The sequence below is a fragment of the Strigops habroptila genome, chromosome 4 (assembly GCF_004027225.2).
Source record: "Strigops habroptila isolate Jane chromosome 4, bStrHab1.2.pri, whole genome shotgun sequence".
NCBI lineage: Eukaryota > Metazoa > Chordata > Aves > Psittaciformes > Psittacidae > Strigops > Strigops habroptila.
The window spans coordinates 40,904,132-40,930,220 of NC_046358.1; the positions used below are offsets into that span (position 1 = coordinate 40,904,132).

Here is a 26,089-nt window from a genome sequence, read left to right on the forward strand (position 1 = left end):
AAATATATGCACCTTAAATACCGATAATGGATGTAAGAAATTATTGCAATAGGACATGCAATCAGAAAATATTGTTTTATTTTCTGACTGTTAGATTCTCAAGAAAAGCTTAATGCATTTTTTATTTTTTTTTTTACTCTATTCTATAAATCTAAATATATGTCTTTTCTGGCATGGAAGATTGTAAGGTTCTTATATAATAAAAAAAAAAAAAAAAGTCCTAAAGAAAATTGTAGTAGTTTTATGATTTTGTTACTCCAAGCAATGTATACATTAAAAGATTATTCAGATTGGATCTTTGAAGGCAAACAGTTCTACTGGTTATTACTTTACTAAGGTTCTGGGAACAAAAATGTGAGATGTCACAACTCTTATACGCTAATAAATTTTATTTACAAATTATCTTCCCTCTTTTTCTCCAAAAATTATAAGTGTTTTCTTCTGGTGCTACTTTGATAATCCAAAAATTATATGCGACTTCATGGAGAACCACTGCTTAAGTATCTAGTTCACGTAGCGCTGAAGTTAAGGAGTGTATTTCCCCTCTCCAGTTACAGTGCTATGAGTTCAGCAAAAAATATAATTTCATTCCTCATACCTCTTCATGCAACTTGTCTTTATAGAGCGCACATTCTTAGATCAACATTTGTTTTGGGATTGGTTTTTTGTGTTTTGTTTTTTTTGGATTTTTTGTTTGGTTTTTTGTTGGGTTTTTTTTTTTTTTTTTGAATAAGCCACTGAAATAAGCTTTAAAAAAGCAACAAACAAAACCAGTTGTTACCCACCTAGCTATGTAAAGAGATCTTACTATGAAACCTTGACAACAACATGAGTTTTGCCAGTGGAGGAAGAGTGGAGACTACTCTCAGTCACCAGTTGGTGATATCTCAAGGAGTTTAGCAGCTGAAACCCAGGAAAAGGGGTGGGTCAGTTGTTTGCACCTTTTCAGTTGCGTTGTCATAACAGATTCCTCAGTGTGATTTCCTGAAACTGGAATCTCAGCTTTCATCGACTTGCATCTGCTTTCAATCTTCCTCCTGTCTTACTGCTAAAGTTCCTGTGAAGAGTAATTACTAAGACATGTTTTCTATACTGACATGCTGTAATACCAGCTCCTAAACACTACAGCAAGAGTAAGTGAAAGATTAGCCATGCAGTACCTGTTCCAGTATTGCAGAATTGGGAATGGTTTCCTTCCCCCACTTGCACATGAACTTTAACATCGTAGAATTTTCACTGGACAATGCTGTGTCTTCAGAAGACTTTCTCACTGGATACGTACGACAGCAAATGAAACTTGTAATCTGTCATGGCCTGATTGATGTTTACACTACTACAAATGAAAAACCTCCGTAAACATTTAAGAGCATCAGTGTCCTCCCTCAGATGAGCCTTAACCAAATACAGGAATTCATTTAAATTAAAATTCCTGTGTCACGGAGTGGAGAAAAGTATTCCCAGTTCTGTAATACTGGAGAAGAGAAAGAACTATATAGATGGTCGGTAAGGTATCGAAAGGTATTGGAAGGAAGGAAGGTATCGAAATATGTTCAGATGTAGTTTCAAATTATTATAGATTTAGGCAGTTAATCACAAATCAGCTGAAGGTGGCTTATCTCTCCTTTTTAATTAAAAATACAAATAATAATTAGCTCCCCCCTGAAAAAAAACCCTCCTCAAAAAAAGCACACACCGTCTCCTTCAAAACAACCAAAAACAAAATTAAAAGAACAACAACAAGAATAATTAAAAAACAGTCTTTGCCCAGAGAAGCTGTGGCTGCCCCATCCCTGACAGTGCTCAAGGCCAGGTTGGGCAGAGCTTTGAGCAACCTGGTCTAGTGAGAGGTGTCCCTGCCCATGGCATTGTGTGGGGTTCTGCCGAAACCATTCTATGATTCTGTGACATGCAGAGTGAATGTCATGTGACATGTCAGAGTGAGTGTTTTTCATGAATCTTAATGATTTGGATATGCCATCAAAATTTATCTTGAAGGGAGGATAAACCCCTCTGAAAAGAGGAGAAAAGAGTAGCTTTGAGCACTGCATGGGATGATATTGAGCACTTGAGCAGCGGGAAGGACAAAAGAAATGCAGTATATGTTCAGATATTTATGCTGAACTGGTTGAAGTATTTTATTTCTAGCCTACATTGCAAATATCTAAACAGAATATATGTTCTAAAGTTCTGTAAATTCAAGGTATACTATGGCAATTATTTTCGAATGGCGTGTCTGAAATAGGCAGTAGAACATACTGCTACAGCTTTTCTGCTGAAAACTCTGCACTGTGGGTAAGCATCCCCTAAGGCACCGATATCTGATGTCAAAAGCTATATACTGATCGACTGCATTCATTTTTTATCGCACATGTCAATACTGGTCAGGGTAGATAAAGCTGAACTGTCAGTCCTAGTGCTACAGTGTTATATAATCAGTTCATATCCTAATACTATTGATTTTCTAATTTTCATTGGAGTTTATTTAATTACAAGGTCTTTTGTAAAGGCTGGACAACATGTGATTATTTTTTTTTCCTTGTACTTATTTATGTTTTTGGCAGTTCAAGGAGTAATAAATGTGATCGTCTTCTGGTTTAGACCTTATATTATAGGTTCTTGAAAGGTATGAAAGTTTAGCTGGAAAAATTTATAGTTGAGAGGAGTTGCTCATTGTAGCTGAAGCACTGTAGTCCATTTTAGGGAAGAAAATTGTACCTGTGGATGTATATATAATTGAAACAGTTTGTGGTAGAGCTAGAAGTTTCTGGCAAAACACAACGAATTTAATCAGCTCAGAATGCAGCAACTGCTGTGCTTTTATATTCGTAATGAACATTATTACTTGTATTTTACATTGGTGCATTATGAGGTAGGATTTTAATGGAGTGTAAGAATCACATAACTCACTGAACAAATGTGTGTCTCTCTGCTGACTGGTCCAGAGGAGATAAGCACAGGCTATTGCAGTCAGCCAGATGGATCATCTTTCATTGCCAGTATAGATTCTGGCATTTTGGAAGTGAAAGGTCGAGCATTATTATGACAGTGGAATCAAAAGGGTATGTTGATTTACAGATTCAGTCAGCTGCACATTAAAAGAGGAAAAGGGAACTTTCATTATGAACATCAGTAGCCCTCATAAATACAGTTTTATTTTTACCTCTTACATTGTTTTCTTCCTTTTATGTATTTTTAAAGTATCTAACACTTTATTTCAGTTGACTGCATGGGATTCTCGTAGTGTTTGTATAGAAGACATGGGGACACTTCAGAAATGTATTAAAGCCACGAATTTGTATGTTGAACCTAGGTTTATTAGGCTGAACCTAGGTTTATTAGGCTACACTCCTGGGCATTCATTGAACAGTGTTGCTAATACTATTTTGTCAGTAATGTATTGCTTAACACGTTGCTGTTTCCTTAGCTGTGCATTTTCTATTTAATTTCTTCTTCAAAACGTTAGAAAAGTTTGTCTGGTCTCCTGAAGCACAAAAGAGGAAAGTCCTTTACTAGTGCTGTGGAAATCTCCACTGATGTGTTCATTGAATTTGGCATTTACTTGGTTAAATTGCATTTCAGAGTGAAAAAGCATCCCAATCTCTGGAGGAAGGATTTCATCGAGTTTCGTTTGTAGGAATGTTTTGGGTTTTTTTACTAGAATACTCTCCAAAATTAGTAGACAGCCCAAACCAGGAAGCAGGGTATAAAAGTTGCACTCAGAGTTATAATCAAAGGTGGCTGTAAATAAGTAGCCAGTTATTCATAAACACTGAAATGAAGAGAAACCAAAAGTTTCTCTTGAAAACAGTCTTACTGTTTGCTCAAGAAAAGGAAGTAAATTTATGTAAGGTGATACTTAAGTTGAAAAGTGTTCTTCAGTCTTAATGTGATAATTAGTATTTGCTATAAACTTCAACTGGACCTATGAAAAGGTAACTTTCATGTTCCACTCGTGAAATAAAGGATGCAAATGCATAATGTAAAGGATGTGTAACATAATGTAAAATTCACAATAGGCTTGAAACAAATGGAGTATGCTTCCTCTGATAAACTCACTTCTGGAAGCTTAGCTCCTAGTTCTTGAAGCTCTTTGGTATTCTTTTGACTAGCCTTTAAAAATTGTTAATTTCAACTGCCATTGTTAACACCAATAAAGAGATATTAATGATTAAGAAGTTCCCTTTCTTTTTGGAGAAGTTGAATAGTTAAGAAGTTTTTATGAGTTATTACATGAGATCTGGATTGTAGATGAGTTAACCTCTTTCTAAAATGAAGAATGCAACAGCTATTATTTCAAGCTGTCTGTAGGTGCAACCACCACCACTTCATTTGTGACCTTTCTGGATGAACTATATTTTCCCTTAAATGGAAGCAGACTCTATAGAAGAAGCTGACAAAAGGGAGTTGCTGTGGGTCTGTACTTCTATACTCTTGACTCTTTTCCAGTTTTGTATTTCAAGGACTTCCAGGAAGTGATTATTTAGATGCCTTTAGACTTACGTTCTAACCAGCATAGTTTATGTCCTATGCTATACCTTGTTCATTAAAGTTTATTAAAAACTACTGTGTAAATTTGCCAAGTCTTTTCATGTTACACACAGCAAAAACCAATTTTATATTTACAGTTTTAATATGAGTTTGCCTATAAAAATTCTATCTATTTTTACTGGGCCAAAATTACATTGAAATGTAAGAGATATTTGCCCACTGCTGGAAAGCAGATGATGAAATGTTGGCATGTTGTGTGAGTTAGTGGAATGTACTTCATCTGCTGGCTGTGAGCAATTGTGCTCAACTTGGCAGGATTCCTGAAGCAAGACGGTCAAATAGCACCTATTTTACATTCTCTTGCTGAGCTGATGAGGGCAGGAATTGATCCACTGCTTTTGTTAAGAAGCTGTTTCTGTTTTAATATCTCATAGACAGTATACCACCTGATCGTTAGATGCAGACATTTTATTTGGATTCAGCACAGTTTATACTGGCTTGTATATGGTGAAATGTATTGAACTGAATAAAAGCTGTAGATAACTATACAATTATAGTAAATGACATATATCAACATATAACTGGATTGTAATGTTAGTTCAATTGTCAGCTCCTTGAGATAAACATTATGATGTTATATATCTCTGAACAGCATTTCATAGCACTTACATAGCTGGTCACAGGTTGTGATTTTGCTTTGTTGTAATTGGAAAGCATCCTTCTCTTGGTGTCTTAATGGCTATGTTAATGCTTTTTTTCTGGTGTCTTTGAGAAATGCAACTGTCTTTTCTCTATCCTGTCTAAAATCATATATATATATTTTTTTATTTTTTTTTTTTTTTACAATTATCCTTTCTCTATGTTCTTGTAATGGTCTCTAGCTGTGATATTATTTCTTGTTTGTGTAGAGATGAGGCTCATTACTGATTCAGTTAAAGTGGATTGATCTTGCATCCCTCACTCTTCATCAGCCTACATTGTTCTTGGATCATGTATTTCAGGCAGATGACTTTGTATTTAAAGTTCTTAGGACTAAAAGATTCTTTCCTTCTTTGTTTATGTTTTGCCTTGTCTTTTCTTCAGCTCCGAAGTGTTATAATTGTTACCTTCTAGATACAGACTTCAAGATTCATATGTTTTCTGTGTTAGAAGAATCTTTTTGAACTTCCCCCTACTGTCTTGCCTTACTATACTTTTCTTTCTGCTGAGGAAGGAATAGGTAAATATAGGATGAAAAAATAGATATCCTATCAACATCACTTCCTTATATTCTCCGTCTGCATCATTGACAGTACACACTGAGTAGAATGATATGCGACAGGCAAATGCTAGTATGGAAGCAGTTAATGTGTCCACTTCCAGTGCTCTTAAAGAAATACAGGCCGTGCTAGTTATTCTTCCTTGGGTCTTTCTATATGTTTTTAGTATTTAATTGTTATCTCAGCAGCAGAAAATTTGAAATAATTGCAAGATTTTATGAAGGTGGATTGCAAGAAAGCAAGCAGTGAGTGACATTACGTTAAGTAGGCTTTTTGAACCCTAATAATTTCTCACTCATGTCAAGATTTTAAATATAATTTTTAAAGCTTGATTAGTTTGTAATTATAAACAATATCATGTTGTATTTATAAAAAAATTAAACTAAATGTTGAAAAAGGTACTGTTCGTAGAGAAGATGAACTTTCCTTGAGAGAAGTTACACAAATCCTTCTGTTGGGACAGGATCTTTTTGTGAGAGGTCTCTGTTCTACTGCAAGCTAATAGATGAGGCATTCTACTTGGTCCAATTTTCAGATATAATACATTAGCAATTTATTTTTGTGCTGTTTAATGAAAGTAACAACTTTTTTATGCAGTTGAGATAGCATACTTGGTTTTCCAGAAGTCATACAAACATTTATTTTCCAAAGGCTCATAAAGAAACTATGCTTCAGGAAAGAAGGGGTTAGATGCTCAAATGGATGAATAACAATGTATGACAGGAAAGAAAGGGTGGAAATGCATACTATTTTCACAGTGGAAGCAGGTAACTAGCAGAGGTTCTTAGGTCTGTGCTGTTGAGTACGTTCATGAGTGACCTGGAAAGCATGACTAGTAAAGTGTAGTCTTCCTTTATAACGTATGAAACTTGGACATGGCTATAAGTTATTTCACGGGATATATCTTCAATAGCACTTGAGCTTTTTTTTCTTAAAGGTAGAGTGACAAAGTCCCATAGATCAGCGGTCTCCATGTTTGTGGTTTTCTTACTGTGCACCCCATCACTAAAAATTTTTCAAGCATACACCCCCAATATATGTACATTCATTTATAACTTACATGTGTTGCTGAGGTTCTAATATTTTCTTCCTGCACCCTAATGGATTGTCTCGTGCATACTCACAGGTGAGTGCCTTCACTTTGGAGATCTCTGCTATAGGTTCACTTGAAGTTGTGTATTAGAAAAAAAAATTGTTCACCTCTAAAAAAACTTAAAGAAGTCATTGTTTTTGAGTATGTGAGAAAACGTAAATTAAATTTTCTTTCTCCTTTTCTCAGTTCATATTCTTTTAGTTGTTTCTGCTGCTGACACAGATTCTCATTATAAAACTGCCAAAACTTGAAGATTTCTCTTTTCCCGACCAGACTGCATCCCCTTCCATCAAATAATAACCTCTTCCGCTTCACTGTCACTGGCTACAAAATGTAATGGGGAACAAGACTTGCTTAGGCTAAGCAGACGACCCTTAGATTTGTCATATGTTTTTATTTGATACATTTGTTTCACAATTCCTTTGGCCAATACCTGCTTGACCAAACATTTGTATCAATGTATTTGTTAAATGGTAGAACCGAGTGTTGAATGGAGAGTAGCTGTAAATGATGAAGAGAGGATCATAATGACAAGTACAAGGTAACCCACTCGGCAAAACTTGCCCATCAGACCAGTTGTGTTGTTAACCTGTCAACAGTTCATTCTACACGGTTTGGATATATATCAGGAAAAAAAAAAAAGTCTACTGTTGGGAAAATCAGTCTGCTTTTTCAGTCTCTGAATTCATGGTCTCAATAACTTATTACTCCACTAGGTTTCAAGTAGATATGGCTCACACACACAAAATGTCTTTCAATATCACTATTAAAGTACTGCGTACAGTTCTGGTGTCCTCAACATAAAAAGGACATGGAGCTGTTGGAGCGAGTCCAGAGGAGGGCCACGAGGATGATAAGAGGGCTGGAGCACCTCCCATATGAAGACAGGCTGAGAAAGTTGGGGCTGTTCAGCCTGGAGAAGAGAAGGCTGCGTGGTGACCTCATAGCAGCCTTCCAGTATCTGAAGGGGGTCTACAAGGATGCTGGGGAGGGACTCTTCCTTAGGGACTGTAGTGGTAGGACAAGGGGTAATGGGTTCAAACTTAAACAGAGGAAGTTTAGATTAGATATAAGGAAGAAGTTCTTTACAGTGAGGGTGGTGAAGCACTGGAATGGGTTGCCCAGGGAGGTTGTGGATGCTCCGTCCCTGACGGTGTTCAAGGCCAGGTTGGACAGAGCCTTGAGCCACATGGTTTAGGGCAAGGTGTCCCTGCCCATGGCAGGGGGGTTGGAACTAGATGATCTTAAGGTCCTTTCCAACCCTTACGATTCTATGATTCTATGATTCTAAACTCATTGAATTTACTTTCATTGGCTGACTGCTGACTTTGGTATTTTGCAAGTGCAAATAGCAACAATCTCGTAGTATTTCAACAAATTATATTTGCAACCCTTTATGGAAAGATACACATAGTCTTTTAGGAAGTGCTTGAGGTTTGTAGCTAAAGCAAGTCTGAGCACAAATAAGAAAACCTCCTTCCCTTGGGGAATATAACGATTTGAAATGGAAACTAAGGAGTAAGAGACTAAAGAGCTGCCACAGCTTACAATCTGCTGGGTTGGGTTTTTTTTATCTGGATGGTAGTGTGACTCAAGCCCAGAGGCATTGTCATTCTGACTGAATTCTGGCTCACTCTGGCTCTTAGAGGCCTCAAGAATGTTTCTGTTAACCTAGTCAAGATGTGTCTTGTTGCCAAAAAGAAGTTTGGAGAACTTGCCTGCTTCTTGGGCCATGAAGACTCCTATCACTCTAGTTCGTTGGTGCAGAAAGTTATACTACAGTGGTTATGTTTGCTTCCTGATTTGTTTTTTTGGCTTCCTTCTCTTGAATCTGGTAAGCTCTTATTCATTTCCTCTCCAAAGGAAACAATTCCAATCTCTTAATCTCTCCTTATATGGAAGTCTCTTCCATGCCTCCAGTGGTTTTTTTCATCCGTCAGTTCTTCTCTTTTACCATACTTCTTTTTGGGTCAGTCTCACAGAAACTGAACACAAAATGTCAAGTGAGGAATATTAGCATAGCCATTTCCCAATGTTAATTTCAATTCCATTTATTTATGTGCATGGGTGAAATCCTGGGTAAACTTCAGTTTTAAGTAGAACTTCAAGTCAGTAGAACACTTGTTATCTTCAGTGGAGCAACGATATATTCTCTAATTATTTTGCTTATCTCTTTGACCTAGCACTGGACAAATGATTGCAAATGGTTTATTAGCTCCTACAGTTTATTGCTTAAGTCTCATGTCTCGGGTGAGACAATGTAAACAACAGCCTATAGAGAATCCGGTTACTGGGGTTTATTTAAGAACGAAGGCGATCTGAGCTTTCGCCTTACTTGGATGCCTCCCATGCTGGTTCATTTGCTCCCTTCCCAGCCTTACATTTGGTGGCTTCCCATTGCCCCTCCCAGTAAGGAGGTAGTTGCTGGCCAGGGCAGGTTTGACACAAAGTCGTGTGTGTTCCTGCTGTGCCACTGCTTGCAGCTACCAGGCCTGGGCATCACACACCAAAATGTATGGATGTCTCGTGGTCTCCATCTCCTCGATCTCTGGGATCGTGCCCCCCTTCCAGCATCTTACTTCTAAACAGGATCTTCACCTTTGTCTTTCCAGTCCCTCTTCTTTCTGAGATGACTGCTTCTTTTTTAGGAACCTTTCTTTTCCACCTCCTCATCATTCTGGAACCCCTAAGCTCATGATGTTTCCAAACTAAATAGTCCATGTGCAGAAGCACAACAAACATGATCAGCGTTGTAGCTGGTGGTTCATTTTCCTGTCTTTATCACTGGAGGATTGAGAGTGAGCCTCTTTTGCTTAGTCTGGGTGTTACAAAAAATTGCAACTAGCCTGTACCAGTTGTGGTTAGCAAGAAACAGGCTTCTGCTTGAGAGTTCAAAATTCAATTCTATCTCCTCCTCCGTCCCCACTTCATACAGCCAATTGCCTCAATGACAACTGTTAGCATTCATAATTTAAACTGGTTTTCACCTAAAACATTAGGATAAAGTGATGATAGCTAAGGTAAACAAATGAAACTTGTTGGATTAGAAGGATTTTCCTGCATGTAAAATTTTGAGTGCTGAGGTACTCGCATACATCTCCAGAAAGGTCATTAGATGCAAATATTCCATATCAAAGTTACCCGATTTCAGTGCAGAACAAGTAAAGAAACAGAGTGATTATAAATCTGTACACATCTAGATTTTAGGAAGTTATAATTTCTGTTATGTCTTAGGGTCCCGATAATGTTAGTTTAATTTTTAAATCAGATTTCAAGGTGGAGATCAGAGATGAAATCTTTGGCTTGTATGAACTGCCATAGCTCTGCTCACTTTGGAACTCTGAAAAGTCAGGCTGTCCCTGATTGCCAGAATGGAACATCAAAAAGAATAAAATGTTTTCCTTTCTCTTAGCCTAGTGAAATTGTATATATGGTCATTAATTGTTATGGTTTAATCAGTGCTTATAGTTGTAATAGTGTGTAATGATATTTTTTACGTTCTTGTAGGCGAGGACTTGATTATGAGTATCTGCAGAATGTCAATGGGATACATTACTCCTAAAGGGTAGCCGGAGAATGTCTGCTTTTCATAACTGCAAGATATTGCTAATAATGTGGTTGATGGTTTCGTCTGCTATGAGAGGCATGGATGCTAGGTGATAGCTCCCGCTACATGAAGCTCTGTTGCTCATAATAGCAGGATTTCACCTCTGCTAATAGTTCAAATCCCTTTTGGACTCAGAACTCAAAATGGTCAGTAAATCCTTTGCCTCTTTCTGAAATCAGGAACTCACTACTCTTGAGTTGCAATGGCTTCTTGTTCTCATTTCCAGCTGTGCTGAATGATAGATCTCCTCCTGAGCCCAGAACAAGGAGTACTAGCCATTAACAGCCAAGTCATTAACAGACTTGATGAAATAGTCTTGTCAAAACTGTTGTAGTTTCAATGTCCATGTTTTGGTGATACAAGGAATGCTTAAATAGATGATGACAAGTTAGCCTGAGAGTTAACAGTGTAATGGTATCATATTAAGAACATAATATTGCAAACTTTTCTGCAGAGTAGTAGGGTTTTCATAGACATTTTTGAAGCCCCTTCTTTTTTTACTGCACAGAAAATTGCTTTCACAGCATCAGCGCTTTGTCAAAGCAAAAGGATAGCCTGACATTAGAGAAGTTTTTTTGTTAATTAAGAAAGATCTCAATTTAATTTTGGAAAAAAAAAGAAAAGTACATATCTTTCTCTGCATCAGCAGGGCTTTTATTTTTTTAGTGAATAACGCAGGAGTATTCTGAAAGTTAAAACTTCAATTGTTAGTGGCTATATGAAAGCTTTTCTAGACATGTAATTTAAAAAAAGTTGTGAATTACAAGATGATGGAAGAAGCTTTAAAGGAGAACCTGATTCATATATGACTGCTTCTGGAATTGCATGCTCTGAAACTTTAAGCTGTTCTAGTTTAGTCACAGAAAGTCAACTATGGCATAGGGTGGCAGAACAAGAAATACGAATTAATCCATGTTTCTAGAGATTAAAGATTTGTGTAACTTGCTAGTTAATATAGTTCATCCAGATGAAGTTCTAATGACACACTAGTTTCAGTGAATAGTGATCTAAATAGTGATCTCATTTCATGAGACCAGAAAACAGAATGCTGTCGACAGAGCCTGATGAGAACACATAAATCTGAAACCTGGAAAAACACTATTTTTACCTTGAAAATTAAAACCCAACACACTTCCAAGCCTTTCAACAGAGTGGAACATTGCCAAAACGTTTTCCAAAGAAGGAGAAAGAATGACGTTTTGTATTCTTCTCACTGCTGTATTCTGCAGTACTTGCCAAATTTAAAGCTTTTTTTTTTTTTGCAGTTCGTAGTATTTGAAAAACCACTCAGTAGATCCATGTAACACTCCTCTCCAATCTTCTAAGTTAGCAAACATCATTTACTCAAAATAGAATTTAAATACACGCATGAATACCTACTTTAGGTAGCTATTCAAGGAAATAGGTATAAACTTACATGCATACTTAAATCGTTTGCTAGATTAAGACTTACAAGAGTGATGTGTAAAATAAACATAATGTTTTAATAGTACTTTGATTATTAATTGTATGCTTTTAGAAACAACCTCAGGAAATATCTTTATAAACAAAAAGTTTACATCTCTATAATTCACATATATGTTATCAAATTCATGGTTATCATGTCTTGTGGGTCTTACAGTAGCTTCTTGCTTGTCTTCTCCCTTGGGGAGAAATGCATGCTCACTAAGTATCTTCTTCTAGTAAGCCTTTTCATTTATATTTTTATATGTGCAAACTGAAATGAGAGGGGCAATAGCAAAGAAGAGTACGTTGCAGTTCTGTTGGAAGGTGTAGAGCATGGTGTTCTAGTTGTGATGCCTACCCTTTAGAAAGCTCCCAAATATATATAACTTTCCCATGATCATTTTATTATGCAAAGAGATTGAGATGTGCCATTACAGAGTGAGCATTGCCTTAACAGTGAAGTTGACCACTGTAGTCTGGAAAAAAAAATTAAAAAATAGCATTTTTTAACAACTATCCTTGTGTGTTTGGAAGCCCTTGAGGCTGAAAAAACCAAATGCCTGGCCCAGCATTATTAAATAAATATAAAACTATTATATTTCAGATTTGGGATGTTCTAGCATGTTAGACTGTTTTATGAAGTCCAAATTTTATGAATTAAGCTTTGTAACATGTCTTATTGTGAAAGCTAGGAAGTGAATAATTCTGGTAAAAGAAAATGAAATCCTAAATTAAACAAACTTTTAGGTGATTTGGATTGTTTCAATGAAAATAATAAAAAAAAGAAGGTTTGATATAATTGGAATCATTGAAACCTACTTTTGTGATGGTATTCCAAATATCTCTGTTAAAAGATCCCTGGACTGGTTGAGACTAAAAACATATTTTTCTGTGGAGACATTTTGGAAAAGATTTTTGTAAGAGTAGCAGTCCTTCATGCACAGAAGGAACTGAGTCCAGGGCATAGGTCTTTATTGGTACTCCGCTCTAATTAGTTAAAAACTTTTTCTTGATTGTTACTCAAATTTTTGGTTCTTTTAATACACAAGGAAGAGGCCAGGGGCTAAGGGTATTTGAGTCTTTTAGGAATACATTTGAACTGAACCATTAAAAAAATGCTTTTCTTTCCCTCTCAATTGCAAATCAGGAATGCATTTCTGTTGAGAGACAAAGCATTTCTATTAAGTGGCTACATACCTTATTCATTCATACTGATATCTGTGAAGAGTAAGCACGCACTTAAGTCACCTGTTTAAATGGCAGTCTGAGATCAAGTGTTTGCATATATGCTTAATGTTTAACAACATTCGACAGATGTTATTTTCCCTTGGACTATCTGATACATGTTTAACAATAAGGAAAATGAAAAGATTTAATTAAGCATATTTTTTAAAGTATTGTGGTACTGGCTGCCTCTGTATACTAAATAGTTCTTAAAACATTGTCACTGTTTATTTTTCTAGTTTACACTAGTGCCTTTAACTAGCCCTTATAACTTTTGCAACTGTTACACTATTTGCAGGGTCACATCACTTTGCAATGATTGGTACTTTGGGAAATGTACAGCAGTCTTCCAGACTGCTCTGCAAGGGCTTTGTCTTTATTGATGATTGGGTGTATAATTGCATGTTTTCTTTCAAAATTCTTGTGTATATTTTTAACTTGGGCAATCAGTTCACCAATGCCAACATAGGCTGCTGAATCAGACATACCAAGTGGTCAGCTGAAATGGCTCATTTTGGATATATTTTCCTTTACTTGTCTGGAAAAAAATTAATGTTTCTTTACTGCATGTGTTCTATTTCTTTTATATGTATATATCCCTTCAGGTGTAGTCAGTCAAGTCTGTAAAAGAATATTTTGAAAAATTTCCAACATCTGGTTGAACTCTAGCAATTTCTAAGAAATGTTTGATATGCTATTAATCTCCTGTGTTTTATTGGCAAAATATTCTTAGGGAGGTTATTGCTATAAGTTTGTAAAAGCAGCTTTATCCTTTTTGCAGTGGTCATTGTAGTATGAAGGTGTATCAGCAAACTTTTTATCTTCAAAATACAGTACAACAACCACTACAAAATTCAGAGTTCATCATCATAGCGACCAGAAGTAGTTTAGCTTTGCTCTGTGATGAAGTACCACATCAATAAAGCATATTAATTATGTTACTAATTTTAGTAACATTTGGAATGATCTTCTTGTTACAGCTTCTGCTACATTTGAAGACTTTCAAATCCGTCCCCATGCTCTTTTTGTTCATTCGTATCGAGCTCCAGCCTTTTGTGACCATTGTGGAGAAATGCTGTGGGGGCTGGTGCGTCAGGGGCTCAAATGTGAAGGTAAGCTGCAGTGAGATGTGATTTTTCAGCCTCAGGAAGAGACCTATCCATTCCACTTACACATGTCTGTGATGCCACTTTTAAATTGAGTAGGTAGAGACGTATGAGCTATCAGAATAGTTAAGTGATTAAAGAACTAATCCTTCTGAGTGCTCTGAAACCTCCTAGATAAGGCTCTGTAACCTGAAGTGGAAAACAATTGGTCTATATGTATTTTCAAGAAAAGTTTTTCTATGTTTTACACTTCCCTGTGAGTCTGAGTCAGTACCTCCTTCTATATCACATTAATTCAGATAATTTAACTGAAATTACTGTCAGTACATATGAGGTTGTAATAACAGTCTTTTCTCATTTTGCTACAACTGTTTGGCTCCTGGTAGACTGTATCCAATGGGATGTACCATTTGCAGTGAAAGGCTTCCTTACCTCTCAAACACTGATCACAGAAATTTCCTACACTATAAGACGATAGATTCTTTAAAAATTAAAACCGCAGGTTATAGGTGTAACTATTTGGAGCTTATAGCATTACCTCTCTAAAAATTTGTAGACTATAGGAGCTAAACTAGCAGAGTAGAGGAATAAATTTTAATCAAAAATAAGGGTGGTGGTTTTGAATTCCTGTTGTTTTGGGGGAAAAAAAAAAACTTTGCTTTTTCCAGTAATAAACCATAATCAGAGGGTTTTAAATTTCTCTTTTCAGGATGTGGTCTAAATTACCATAAGAGATGTGCATTTAAAATCCCTAACAACTGCAGTGGTGTACGGAAAAGGCGCCTGTCAAATGTGTCCCTCACAGGACTCAGCACCGTTCGGACAGTTTCTGCAGAACCCTCGCCCAGCATGCCCGATGAAGCCCTTCTGGTATGGGATTGCCTAGCTATATAGGCCATGGGTGTTGTTGGTAATAAACAATGACATTTAGCACTATAGGATCTGGTTTTGCCTGTTGTACACTAGAAAAGTTGTATGTAAGTTATAAAGTATTGCTGTGAGAAAAAGCATCTTAACGTAAAAGGGAAGTCACCAGCTTGATGTGTCACTTCTGATACTCCCAGGAGTCTCCTCCATTTGTCAAGAATTTTGAAGTTCTAAAACTGCCACCCATACTAATGTGAGTAGTTGCATCTTGGAGGATGTCTCCTCTGGAACTAAAAGTTGAATTTCTTCTGTATCAGACCATTATATCCATTGGTTTATGATATAGTAAAAATTTGCCTCAGGAGGACACTGTGACCCAAACACCACAGTGTCAAACCAAGTATCTGTCACGGTCGGGGCTATAGTTAATTATTTGGAACCTGAGTATTTAGCATATTTCTGAGTGTTCAGAAGAAAGTGGGAGAAATCTCCATTATTTCCTGATACAGATCTTTGTGGTGAATGTATGTGTATGTCTATATATATGTGTGTAGATATATATTTAGATATACAGTATACACACAGGCACACATAAATATATGTTATACTTGTATATACATTACTGTAGTAGTTGTCATCATGAAAACAACTCTTCTGAGAACAAAATGTAATGACTAGAGCAAATTAAAATATGTATTGTTTATCTTTGGCATATTTGTTCCTTTCTACGCTCATGATCATAATGTACTTGAATAGTTAAAGAATTTACACTATATGTAAATGAATCCATTCCTAAGTGAAAGTTTTGAAAACCTTAAGGTTTAAAAGAGAGGAAAGACTTTATAAGTACACACAACAATTATCATGTTTTCCTCTCAATTAGAATATTAAACTTATTAAACTTGACATACTAAAAGGACACTACTGCAAATGATGTAGACCTGGTGTTACATGCAGTACCATCCGCGAACCATAATTATGTACTTATCCTACTGATTATCATTAGCCTAAAGCTACTTGGAAATTAAGGTTAACATTATGAATCTGTTTTTTTAATTGAAAAGCTGCATAAATGAGTAAGGTGCTAAAGTTTTGCAAAAACTGCAGCAACAAATCTTTGTAGATTATTCATAATTCTTAGTAGGTTGTTTCAGAAACGCTGACTTACTCAGACCAAAACAGAAAATTTTGAGGGAGGCTGGGCCTAGTTCTGAATTGTTTCTGGAATTCCGGTTAAAAAAATTGTTTAAGTGAGCATCTTAGTATAGTCTCTATAAAAATTCATTGCAATATATAGTTACAAGATAGCAAAAAAATTTAATTTTTTAATTATAATACTGTTTTATTTGCTGATACATTCTTACATGACATACCTGTTTTGCAAAGCTATGTATTTTGAAACTGTTGAGAATATTAAAATTGACAAGAAATACAGTAAGTTTCATATATACTGCAGACTGTACTTCCCTAAGAACTTGTAATCATCAGTGTACCCATGCTGATGACTCAGAATGTCACACATGCACACACACATGTGCATGCTCAAAGAAAATATGTTTACAGTAGGTACAGGGATGGTCACTAGACTAGAGAAATGAAATAGCTTTCCAATTTCACTCTTATTTCAGGAAATCATGGTATCATTTACCAGATTTTCAGAAGTGCTCTCACATATGGCTCTATATGTCTTTTATTTTGTTTTGGGTTTTTTGCATTGAATGTTTCAGTTTTTTCCCCCATTTTTTTAAGTGTCTATAAGCTTTGCCAGTTCTCGTGTATCAGATCTGTCCTTTGTACTGTATTTTTCTGCAGTACTTGTGAGATAAGTTTTATGGCAGTTTATACTGTGATGCCAATCAAAGCATGCACTTTGGAATGTGTTTGTTTTTTCTACAGTCTGTGTGAATATGCTAAGCAATAGCATCCTTGTTCACAAAATCATACCATTCATTGTAAGTATTGATGTGGCACTTCTTTTACTGGTAGCAAAATATACCCTGTGTTTGGGACTACTGAATTCATCAGGTATCTGTCAATTCTTTAAATAGGACTAAAATACTTTTGCTTCTATTTATTATGTAGAGTCAGAGCAGTTGGGAGAGAAGGAGTTCCTGGAATTATTTACAAAGTTATGATTTCAGAACTTTTTGTCCATCTCATGTGAACCAGAATGAAGCCAGCTTTAGCTCACAGTGTTAAATTCAGCTTGTAAGTCTGGCTTCTGGAAAAATGACACGAAGTTAAAACATTTTGCCCTAATTTAGGAAATTGTGACATTTGAAAAAATCTTTGAGACAGGATAATGTGTATCCTGCAAAGGGTACTTTAATTATCCTTTCATAAGGCACCACCACACAGAAACACAATTTCAGTTTGGGTTTAAATGTATTCGTAAGACAATAAATCATCTCATTTGAGCTGAAAGTTGACTAGGGACTACATTTGACTACAGCTTTAAAAATCTACCTCCAAAGAATAAAATCTAGGTAATATCCTTTTTCCTATTCTTAATTTAGTAGTGTAAAACTCATCAACAGAAATGCTAAAAACAAGTAGAACTAGGAGGATGCTATGTAACCCAGATTTTTACCTGTCATAGCTCAAATGCAATTCTTTTGCATTCTATAACATGCAATGAGGCTATAAAATAATCCCACATTCATGCTTGCTTCTAAAGTAACAATATTTCTGTCTTTTTTCTCTCTCTTATTTCTTTGTTCTGTTTTTCCTTTCCAACTTCCTGTCTCAGTCTCCTGTCAGCCCTGGCTATGAGGTATGTACTGAATTTACTCCCTGTCATACTATCAGGAACATCCTCTTTTATGAGTATCAGTGTCAATGTGAAGAAATGCATAAATTTAATCAGATTAGTATGTTACAATCTTAACTCAAGAGCATTTGTTTTTCTTCTAGAAAGAATATACCCAGTGTGAAACCCCAAAGTCCAAATTCCAAAGTGAAGGTCATAATTCTTGTACTAAACAGTAAAATTAGCTAACATTAAAATATTTTGATACAAAAGTGGCTCTTTCATTTTTTAGGCATGATAGAGGTCATTGGTTGGACTGAAGCCTTTTTTTACTGACAGTAGCACATGGGAAGAAAATTTTAACTTCATTTCAGAACATTGGGAATTTGCTGGAGTAATGTATAAAATTAATATTTTATTTTAAGCTGAACAAACCCAACCTTTAAATGCTCACCAGCATATATTTGAAATGCAGCCAGAGAAGAGCAGGCTTTGCAAATATTGTCCTTTTTAGTAATATTACATAATTAGTCTGAGGAATATTTTTTTACGCTGAAATGAAGGTTATCATGGTCAAATATCTATCTCTGTGAAAAAAATAACTTTATTTCTTCCTAAAACACGTATATTCTTTTTGTAGAAAAAATGTGTTTTGTAGAATATGCTACAGTATTACAGCTCCACAGAATACCCATAAAACAATAAAACAAGCATATACAGAACAGGGATTTTTTAATATCTAAGATAATTTTATTCTAAGTATGCGCTATCTTAAAAATGATGAATCCATCAATCTGGATAGTGATGGATTACCCTATATTAACAGTAATTAAAAGTAGTAATTAAAAAAAAAAAGTTTTTGGAGGAAAACCAAAATTGAACTTCTTTTGTAAAAAGAAAATGTATTAACCATCCATGTTTTTACTTCAAATACATTTATATGAGACAATAGAATTTTATTTCTGTTTATTTTTATATAGGTTTCCATTATTTTGCTAAATTTTACTCATTCTTCTAGAGGTGATGAATGTTGATATATTAAAGTAATTTTAGTTACATTGGAAGTGATTTCTCAGAAAAAGCCTGGCTGAGCTTTGCATTTAAAATAGCAGTGCTGTGTCTCACGGGGCACAGGTAAGTGCAATATTACAAAGTTACTTAGATACTATCTATCTTTGCTTTTTCTGAAGAACCAGGATTATTTTTTACTAAATAATTTAAAATTTAAATAATTTTAATTGAAAATATTATTTACATATCACTGACAGACTACGAAGCACCAGGTGTTGCCTGCCTCTGTAGACTTGTTACGAGCAGAGCTGGTTTGAGGCTTTTCAGCTATATACCAAAGAGTGATTTTGCAGAACTAGAACAGTAGAGTCTCTGGGAGGGAATTGTCTTGAGTTGTAGGTGGTCATTTTTTCTTTCTTCACTTGTACCCAGCTCTTAATACTGCTGCTCTTTTCTCTTACTCCACTGAAATAAGGAGTCCTCATTTCTAGTGACTCAAAAATTCACACTCTGAAGTGCGAATTTTCCACACTTAGAAGATGCATCTCCTTTTCCCAGCACCGGTCCCTAGCTCACTGGGCTGGAAAAAAGGAGCCCTTGAGGGAAGGGTTAAAGAAGAGCTTAGGGTGTTGCAGCTGAGAGCTTCATGCCTTAAGCCAGTTGTAATTAGGAGGAGTCCTTTTCTAATGGCTAGAATAGAGTTCATTAGACCAAAGATCCTCCCAGGCAAAATTAGTATTTCGTTTCAAAGAAAGACACTTAAATTAACTGTAAATTAATACCACTCATAGTTATATTTTAGTCTTGTGAGCCCCAAGTTATCCTTCCATGCCCTGGTGGTGAACAGTGCACATTCCTCTCTGTTTTATGGGAAGATTTTCTATGTAGTCATTTGTTTAATAAAAAAAGGTATGCTGTTTTGGAGAATGCTCCTGGAAATTTTTTGAGGTCCAAAATCTAGATGTTATTTATAAATAATAAAAGTGTAAAATATAGGCTATGAACTAAACCAATCCTAAGTAATGTTTACATTAGTGACATATTCACCAGGTGAATCTAGGGTCATGCACTGAGCAGAACTGAGAATCAAGAACTCACTGAATCTGACACTAAAAGTTAAATATTTAAATAGGAATTTAAGTTAATTCCACAATCTTTTAGGCATTATTTTTTAGGGGGGTTTGGTTTTGCTTTTTTTTTACAATTATTTAAAATATTAAATTATGTTAAAGGTTAAAAAAATTCAACCAAAACTGTTTAAAATATAGTTCCCTTTTTTCTTAAAGCATTTCATGTCTTTGACAGTCAAAGTCTAACTAAACCCTAAATTAAAACATTGTAGGATACAGAAAGTAAATTTGGAATGGCTTACCTTATACACCACTGTGCCATAAAATGATAGTAATCCCTATACTAGCTGCCATGCACTAAATATGCTAGGACTGAATTTCTTGTGAAATGTCAAACTACATTTCAGGTTTTCTGACCTCATTTGCCCCAATATGGTTGTTTCAGAAGTTCATTACAGCCGGATGAGATCTAAAAGATGATCAAGCCAATTATTTTAAGTTAAAAGATGTATATTTAGGACAGCACTAAATATTGCATCAGTTGTGCACCTCTAATATTTTCCAGATATCTAGGGAGATAGGTAGAAGAGACAACGGTAAACAGCTTAAGACATAAATGTTCTGTAATTTCATATGTGCCATGTGTGATATTTTTGAATGCAACTTGTTTGTGATCCCTCGGGGAGGTTTTACGGGTATCTGATTCTTAAGCTTGGAGGAGGAGAGAGTTTCAGGTTGTTCTTGTCCTTAGGTAACTGCCACTTGTTCTTAAATCCCCAATCTTGTTTTTAGGGAAGACATACAATAGTAACAGCAGTTGTCAGCTTATGATCCTTCATATAAGCCACCTTAGCTTAAACTGAGGACTTGTACTTGTTCTGGGACTGTGACAGTAGGAATTCTAAGGAGTGCATGATATGTCTAAGTAAACACACATTCAGAGCTAAGTTCTTGTAGTTTCTAAGTACTAACACAAAGGTTTGTACATATTGAAAATATAAAAAAGTGGCACACCCTGCAGTACACAGTTTACTTTCCTGTAGCATCTCTGAAACATCATTCATGTTAGTGCTAGGTCTTGTGAAATGGTATAAGATCTCAATGTGCAGTTTGTACTTTGGGGGATAGAGGAAATCCCAGCAACCTTTTATCTCCACTTTCCTGGCCCAAACATGTTCAATGGCACTTTCCTTTCTAATATATAAGCTTTTCTTCTACACTGATAACACCCTACTGCCCCGAAACTTCCTCTCTTTAGACAAGCCTCGACAAGCTGGTTTGTCTAGAGCTCCTCTGTCCAATGCCAAAACTTTTTCCAAACCTGTGGCTGTGGTTAAGCCCAAAGACCTACTGGTTATCCCTGATTCAGTAAGGGTGGTGTGGAGACAGTGTCAGATGGAATGCGTTTACACAGACACTGGAGGAAAAAAAGCAATTCTGAGTGAACCAGAATTGTGCAAAGATTCCTTGAGTGGTTTTGTCTTCAATTATAACTTTGCTAAGATACCTTTGTATCATGGTATGTGCCTTTTTTTTTTTACTTTCTGAATAGTTCTGTGCAGTTGGCACAACTGAGCTACTGAGTGTGGCGTATGATGTGAGCATCCTAGTAGTGCAAGAGGTTTACATGAAAATAATTTCTTGCTAAAAAGTATTGTGCTTAAAATTATTGTACTTAAAATTATGAAGCATATAATAGAAGATCAAACTAAACCTAGTATTTTTTAAGGAACTTGTGTATGTGAGATGCAGGAAAAAAAGCTTGGTACTGTATAAGCCCTTCTATGCCTACTGGCACTAGCAAATCCTCTGTCAAAAAAGGGCTTTTGTTTTGGGACATCCCTGACTCAGAGAAGTCAGCATAGTCACACAATAACTGCTGAAACCCAGTAATCTTCTGTTACTTTACAAAATAAGGCAGGTTACAGACAGAGCATTCAAACCACTGTTTGCTGTCTGAGTGGAGGAGCAGGGTACATAATAATTTCCATCTGTAGATAGTTTAATATTAACAGCTTGTAGTGAAGTCAGTTCTTTGATGTGTTTACACATGTGACACTGAAGTGTTTTTCAGACCATAGCTATCTAACTATGGTGCTTGTAGGATTAAATCATACACTTGACTTAAAGAGTGCAAAAAGCCTCAAAAGACAACACAGTTGATTGCAGTCTAAGTGTGGTATTTCAATATATTTAACTGAAGATTTGTTTCCTTGAATTCACTTAATTACAGTCACACAGTTTAATTTGTAAAAGAAAGGCAACATTTGCATTGCATTAAAAACACAGTAGTTCCTGTGGTTACATAGATATCTAGCACCTCATTTGACAGTAGCTTCCTGTGAAGAAATTGTATATGAACATATTAAGGCTGTATCCTCTGCCTTCAATATAGGAAGGAAATGCATGTTTCAACAAGTATGCTTCAACACTGAAAAGATAACTTCATGCGGACAGTTGTTGCTGTTTGTTTCTTTAAATATACACCACTTTTCTCAGTTGTCCAAGTAAATAAAAAAACCCCAAAAAACTAACTCATGATAGTTTGTTTCTTTTGTTAAGGCAAACATTTCAAAATTGTAGGAATACCTGTGTTGGTTTTGCTTGAATATCTCAGTGTAAAGTACAGGAATAATGTCGCAATACTTTTAAGATATTGAGCCTGCAAAAGGTTATCACTGCTTTGTGAACAGTTTTGAAAAAATATTTATTTGTGAGAGTATATGTAGCCTGTTTTCTTCTAAGTGAAGGTTACTGACTTGAATGTGTTTCTGCAAGCATGATTTAAAATGAGATATTAGTTGTCAAAATTGAAGTATTTCTTTTCTGTCTTTTCTAGAACATGAAGCTCATCAGTAAAGTTTTGTCAGAATCCCTGGGATGGTTTTAGTGGGACTGTTGAAAGCTTTTAAAAGAAGTCAGGCAAACAGCAGCCTATTTTACGTTTTAGGCTAGCCTCTGCATCTGACTGCAGGGCTGATCCTTGTCTTCATTCCCAAGAGGCCAGCTGCACCCAGGCAGTCAGCTTTTTTTGCTTCCCATTAGTCCCTTCAGGATCTCCCTAAAGTTTCTTTGATTTCTGTGCCTGTGAGGGATAGGTGTGGTGCTAGAAGACAGTCAGGCTCACCTAGGTAATAGGAACAGCTGAATCTATTGGCAGGAAATCAGTATTTATTTCAGTATTTATTTTCAGTATTTATTATATCTTCAGTATTTATTATCAGTATTTATTTTCTTAATTGTATTTTGCAATGGATTTGGACAAGGTAAAAAAGACAGGAAAGATCTCCTGCTGAGGTATTTTTACTTTTGGAGTAGCAGTTATATGGAGGACTGTCTCCTTTCTGCAATGACAGGGTTCTGTACAATTACTTTGTGCTTCTGTCTATTGTAGACAAATTGTGTCTTTGAACAGCTTTTAACAAAGCTCACCAGATAAACCGTGAGTAGCTTCAGTATATTCCCAAAATTCAAAGAAGTTGAACAAGAAGGAGAGGCAAGGCTAATAAGAATCATGCTGAGTGCCCCATGTTGGGGAAAAAGCTTGGCATCTCTCCCATCTTGGAATTAAAAAAACCCCTTTTTTCAGAATGAAAATGTAAGCATACACTGGATTCTGTTAGATGTTCTCATAGTTTAAGACATAATTGTATTGAAGGCTCTGAATGTGATCAGTGTCACTTGCTTGGCTGAACATCTGTACGGTTAAATATCTGCACATGTTTCTTCGTGTTTGTTGTCACTTGGAAAATCATATTCTGAGCTGTTAAAGTATAGATTACCTTGCTGGGATGATTGTTCTAAAGGACTGTTTAGTGTTTGGAGCTGCACAGGCTGTTAGTTTCCATGGTGTAATCCAGTTAAGCAGTCATTTCCTGGGAAGTTTCCAGATTTGCTGAGTCAGTAGCCTGGCTGACTACCAGGAAAAACTAATTTATCTTTCTAAGAAATGAGGCAAACCAGCTGAAGAAGAAGGTGCTTTGTGGAAGAGATTCTTGCTTTTGCAGTGAAAATAGAACAGTTGCTCATTTTCTTTTCTTTCAGGGACTTTAAATTGTGGAATCTGTCTGATGCTGGGAGTGCTGGAAGTTAAAGTTGAGGGGTTATTGAGAGAAGTTCTGGAAGATACTGAGAGAAGAAGCTTGTCATTGGCAAGAGGGAGGAGGTGCTTCTCCTCCTACTCAGTCATCAGAGGGATGTGGAGTGGTGCTCTGGTTGCTACTGACATGAGTTCTGAGCTGTCACCAGCTTCCCTTCCCTTCTAGCTCTGAGCAGTAGCCCAGGGGTCTCATTGTGAGCGGCTGGAAGAGGGAGGGAGTGCAAGTCCCGCATATCAGGCCTGAGCATGCAGGAGAGAGACCAGATCCATGACTACTGTTGTTTTTTCTAGTATGGGAGAAGGTGAAACTCAGCTTTACCTCTTACTTTACCTAAAGACATTGTAAACTAAGAATTGCTAAGAAAAAACTAAGAAACTAAGTATTACACCGTATGCTACTTGTCCAACCTGTTTTATCAGAACCATGCAGAAGCATATATTAGCACATCAAAGCTGAAAAACTTGCCATCAAAGTCAAAAAAGCAAAAATTATAACGAATAATTTGTCTCACACTCAAAGCGTACCACAGCTGAGATTTGATGAGACATCATCTAGGCAGCATATCTCAGTGGTCAGAGCCAAAGCTGTAGGGAAGTCTGTCTCTCTGGTAATCATATAAGTGCCGAAGATGAGTCTTAGTACATTTCAGCAACACTACTGATGTTTCTAAAACTGCAAGGTATTTGGTGAGAAAATGTGGGCCAAACCAGCTTTCTAAAATCCTTTGAGCATGAGGTTAACTAGATATAAGTAATTTGGGTTTTTAAAAAGCTTTTAATACTATTCAGTTGCCAAAATAATTTTTGATTTGGCAATAATTTGGAAAATGAAGGCAATGTGATAATAGTAAGTTTAGTTTAGATTATATTAGATAGGGTTCTAAGATCATAACTTTAAGCAGTATTTGGATCATTTGTACTTCAGACGAGTAAGACTGTCAAGTAAGATTGTCAAGCTCTAGTGGTAAGAGCAGTAAACTGAAATATTAGTTTGTTGCAGTGACATAATGAAAGCAAAGAATAGAACTTTTTCCTCTTAGAAATCTCCCGCTCCTTTTCAGTTAAAGTGCATTTTAAGAGAATAGTGTCACTACATGTGAAAAGTCCACCAAGTGTCCATATTCAAGACAAAGACAGCAGTGTTGTGACTAATGCCTTGTAAGTAGTAATTAGAATTAAGGCAAACTGTTAAAGAATTATTTTACTCAAAAAGAAAATACTTATATTAAAATGTAGTATGTCCTATGTACAACTGTTGTTGTGACCACTGAAGAACAAATTCAGAGCTAGGTATCTGACCATAACATAGGGGTGGGGATGTAACTTGCAAGGCACTACGGTAGGACTGAGCATCAGTCTATGCCAAAACTGTCCCTAATTCTAGACATCAGACTGAGAGGGCCTGATCTCTATTTCTTGTTCTTCTTGTGAGCTTTGTTCAGTCCACAAGTATTGGGGGCTGTCATTTGCAACTGATTTGCACAAGCTGAGCAATGCAGTTTGTGCTGTGCATGTGGGCTCACTTTTCCTTCCTGCTGGGCTTCTGCCCTCGCTTTTAAAGTCCTGTTCTTGTTGACTTTATAGGACTTAATGCAATCTGCCTTGGAAATTCTAGGCAAACAATATTGCAAACTAAAAAATATTAAATAAATTTTATCATAAACTGAGATTAGTTTGGGGGTGTTTTTTATGTGCAGAAGTGCTTTACAGAGCATAAAGATCTAAAACTAAGGAAGTAAAGTAAATATGAAACAATGTACTCAAACTTTTTCCACTGTTATTTGTGATAAAGACATTTGATTTCTTAGACTTGTTTCAGTTTAGTTTGTTTATTGTGACCATATGTACCTGGCTCATACAATGTATTTTGCATATTTTTCATTGATTCAACAGGACTGCATTTATACAATGGATAAGAATGTGATGTTGGCATTGTTGTCGGTTAGCAGGGTAGCTCTGATGTTCAGCAAAATCTATTGCATATAGTTCTTTGGAAAGACAGATAGTTCCACAGTGTAATGAAAAAAACCTGATCTTCTCTGTAAGAAACCTATCAGAACTTTGGAAGTA

The 26,089-nt window shown here is 36.0% G+C and overlaps 1 protein-coding gene across 3 annotated transcripts in view; it reads left to right on the forward strand.

Annotated features, from left to right (window-relative positions):
- Nucleotides 1-26,089, forward strand: part of PRKD1 (protein kinase D1) — a 127,021-nt gene that overhangs the window by 68,299 nt on the left and 32,633 nt on the right. For 2 of the 3 annotated variants that reach the window (XM_030483204.1, XM_030483206.1), the window contains exons 3-5: nucleotides 14,098-14,229; nucleotides 14,933-15,093; nucleotides 17,840-17,863. In XM_030483204.1, the coding sequence (XP_030339064.1) occupies nucleotides 14,098-14,229; nucleotides 14,933-15,093; nucleotides 17,840-17,863 (317 nt within the window). The remainder of the gene's footprint in view (nucleotides 1-14,097; nucleotides 14,230-14,932; nucleotides 15,094-17,839; nucleotides 17,864-26,089) is intronic. The other variant, XM_030483205.1, reaches the window with a different exon arrangement.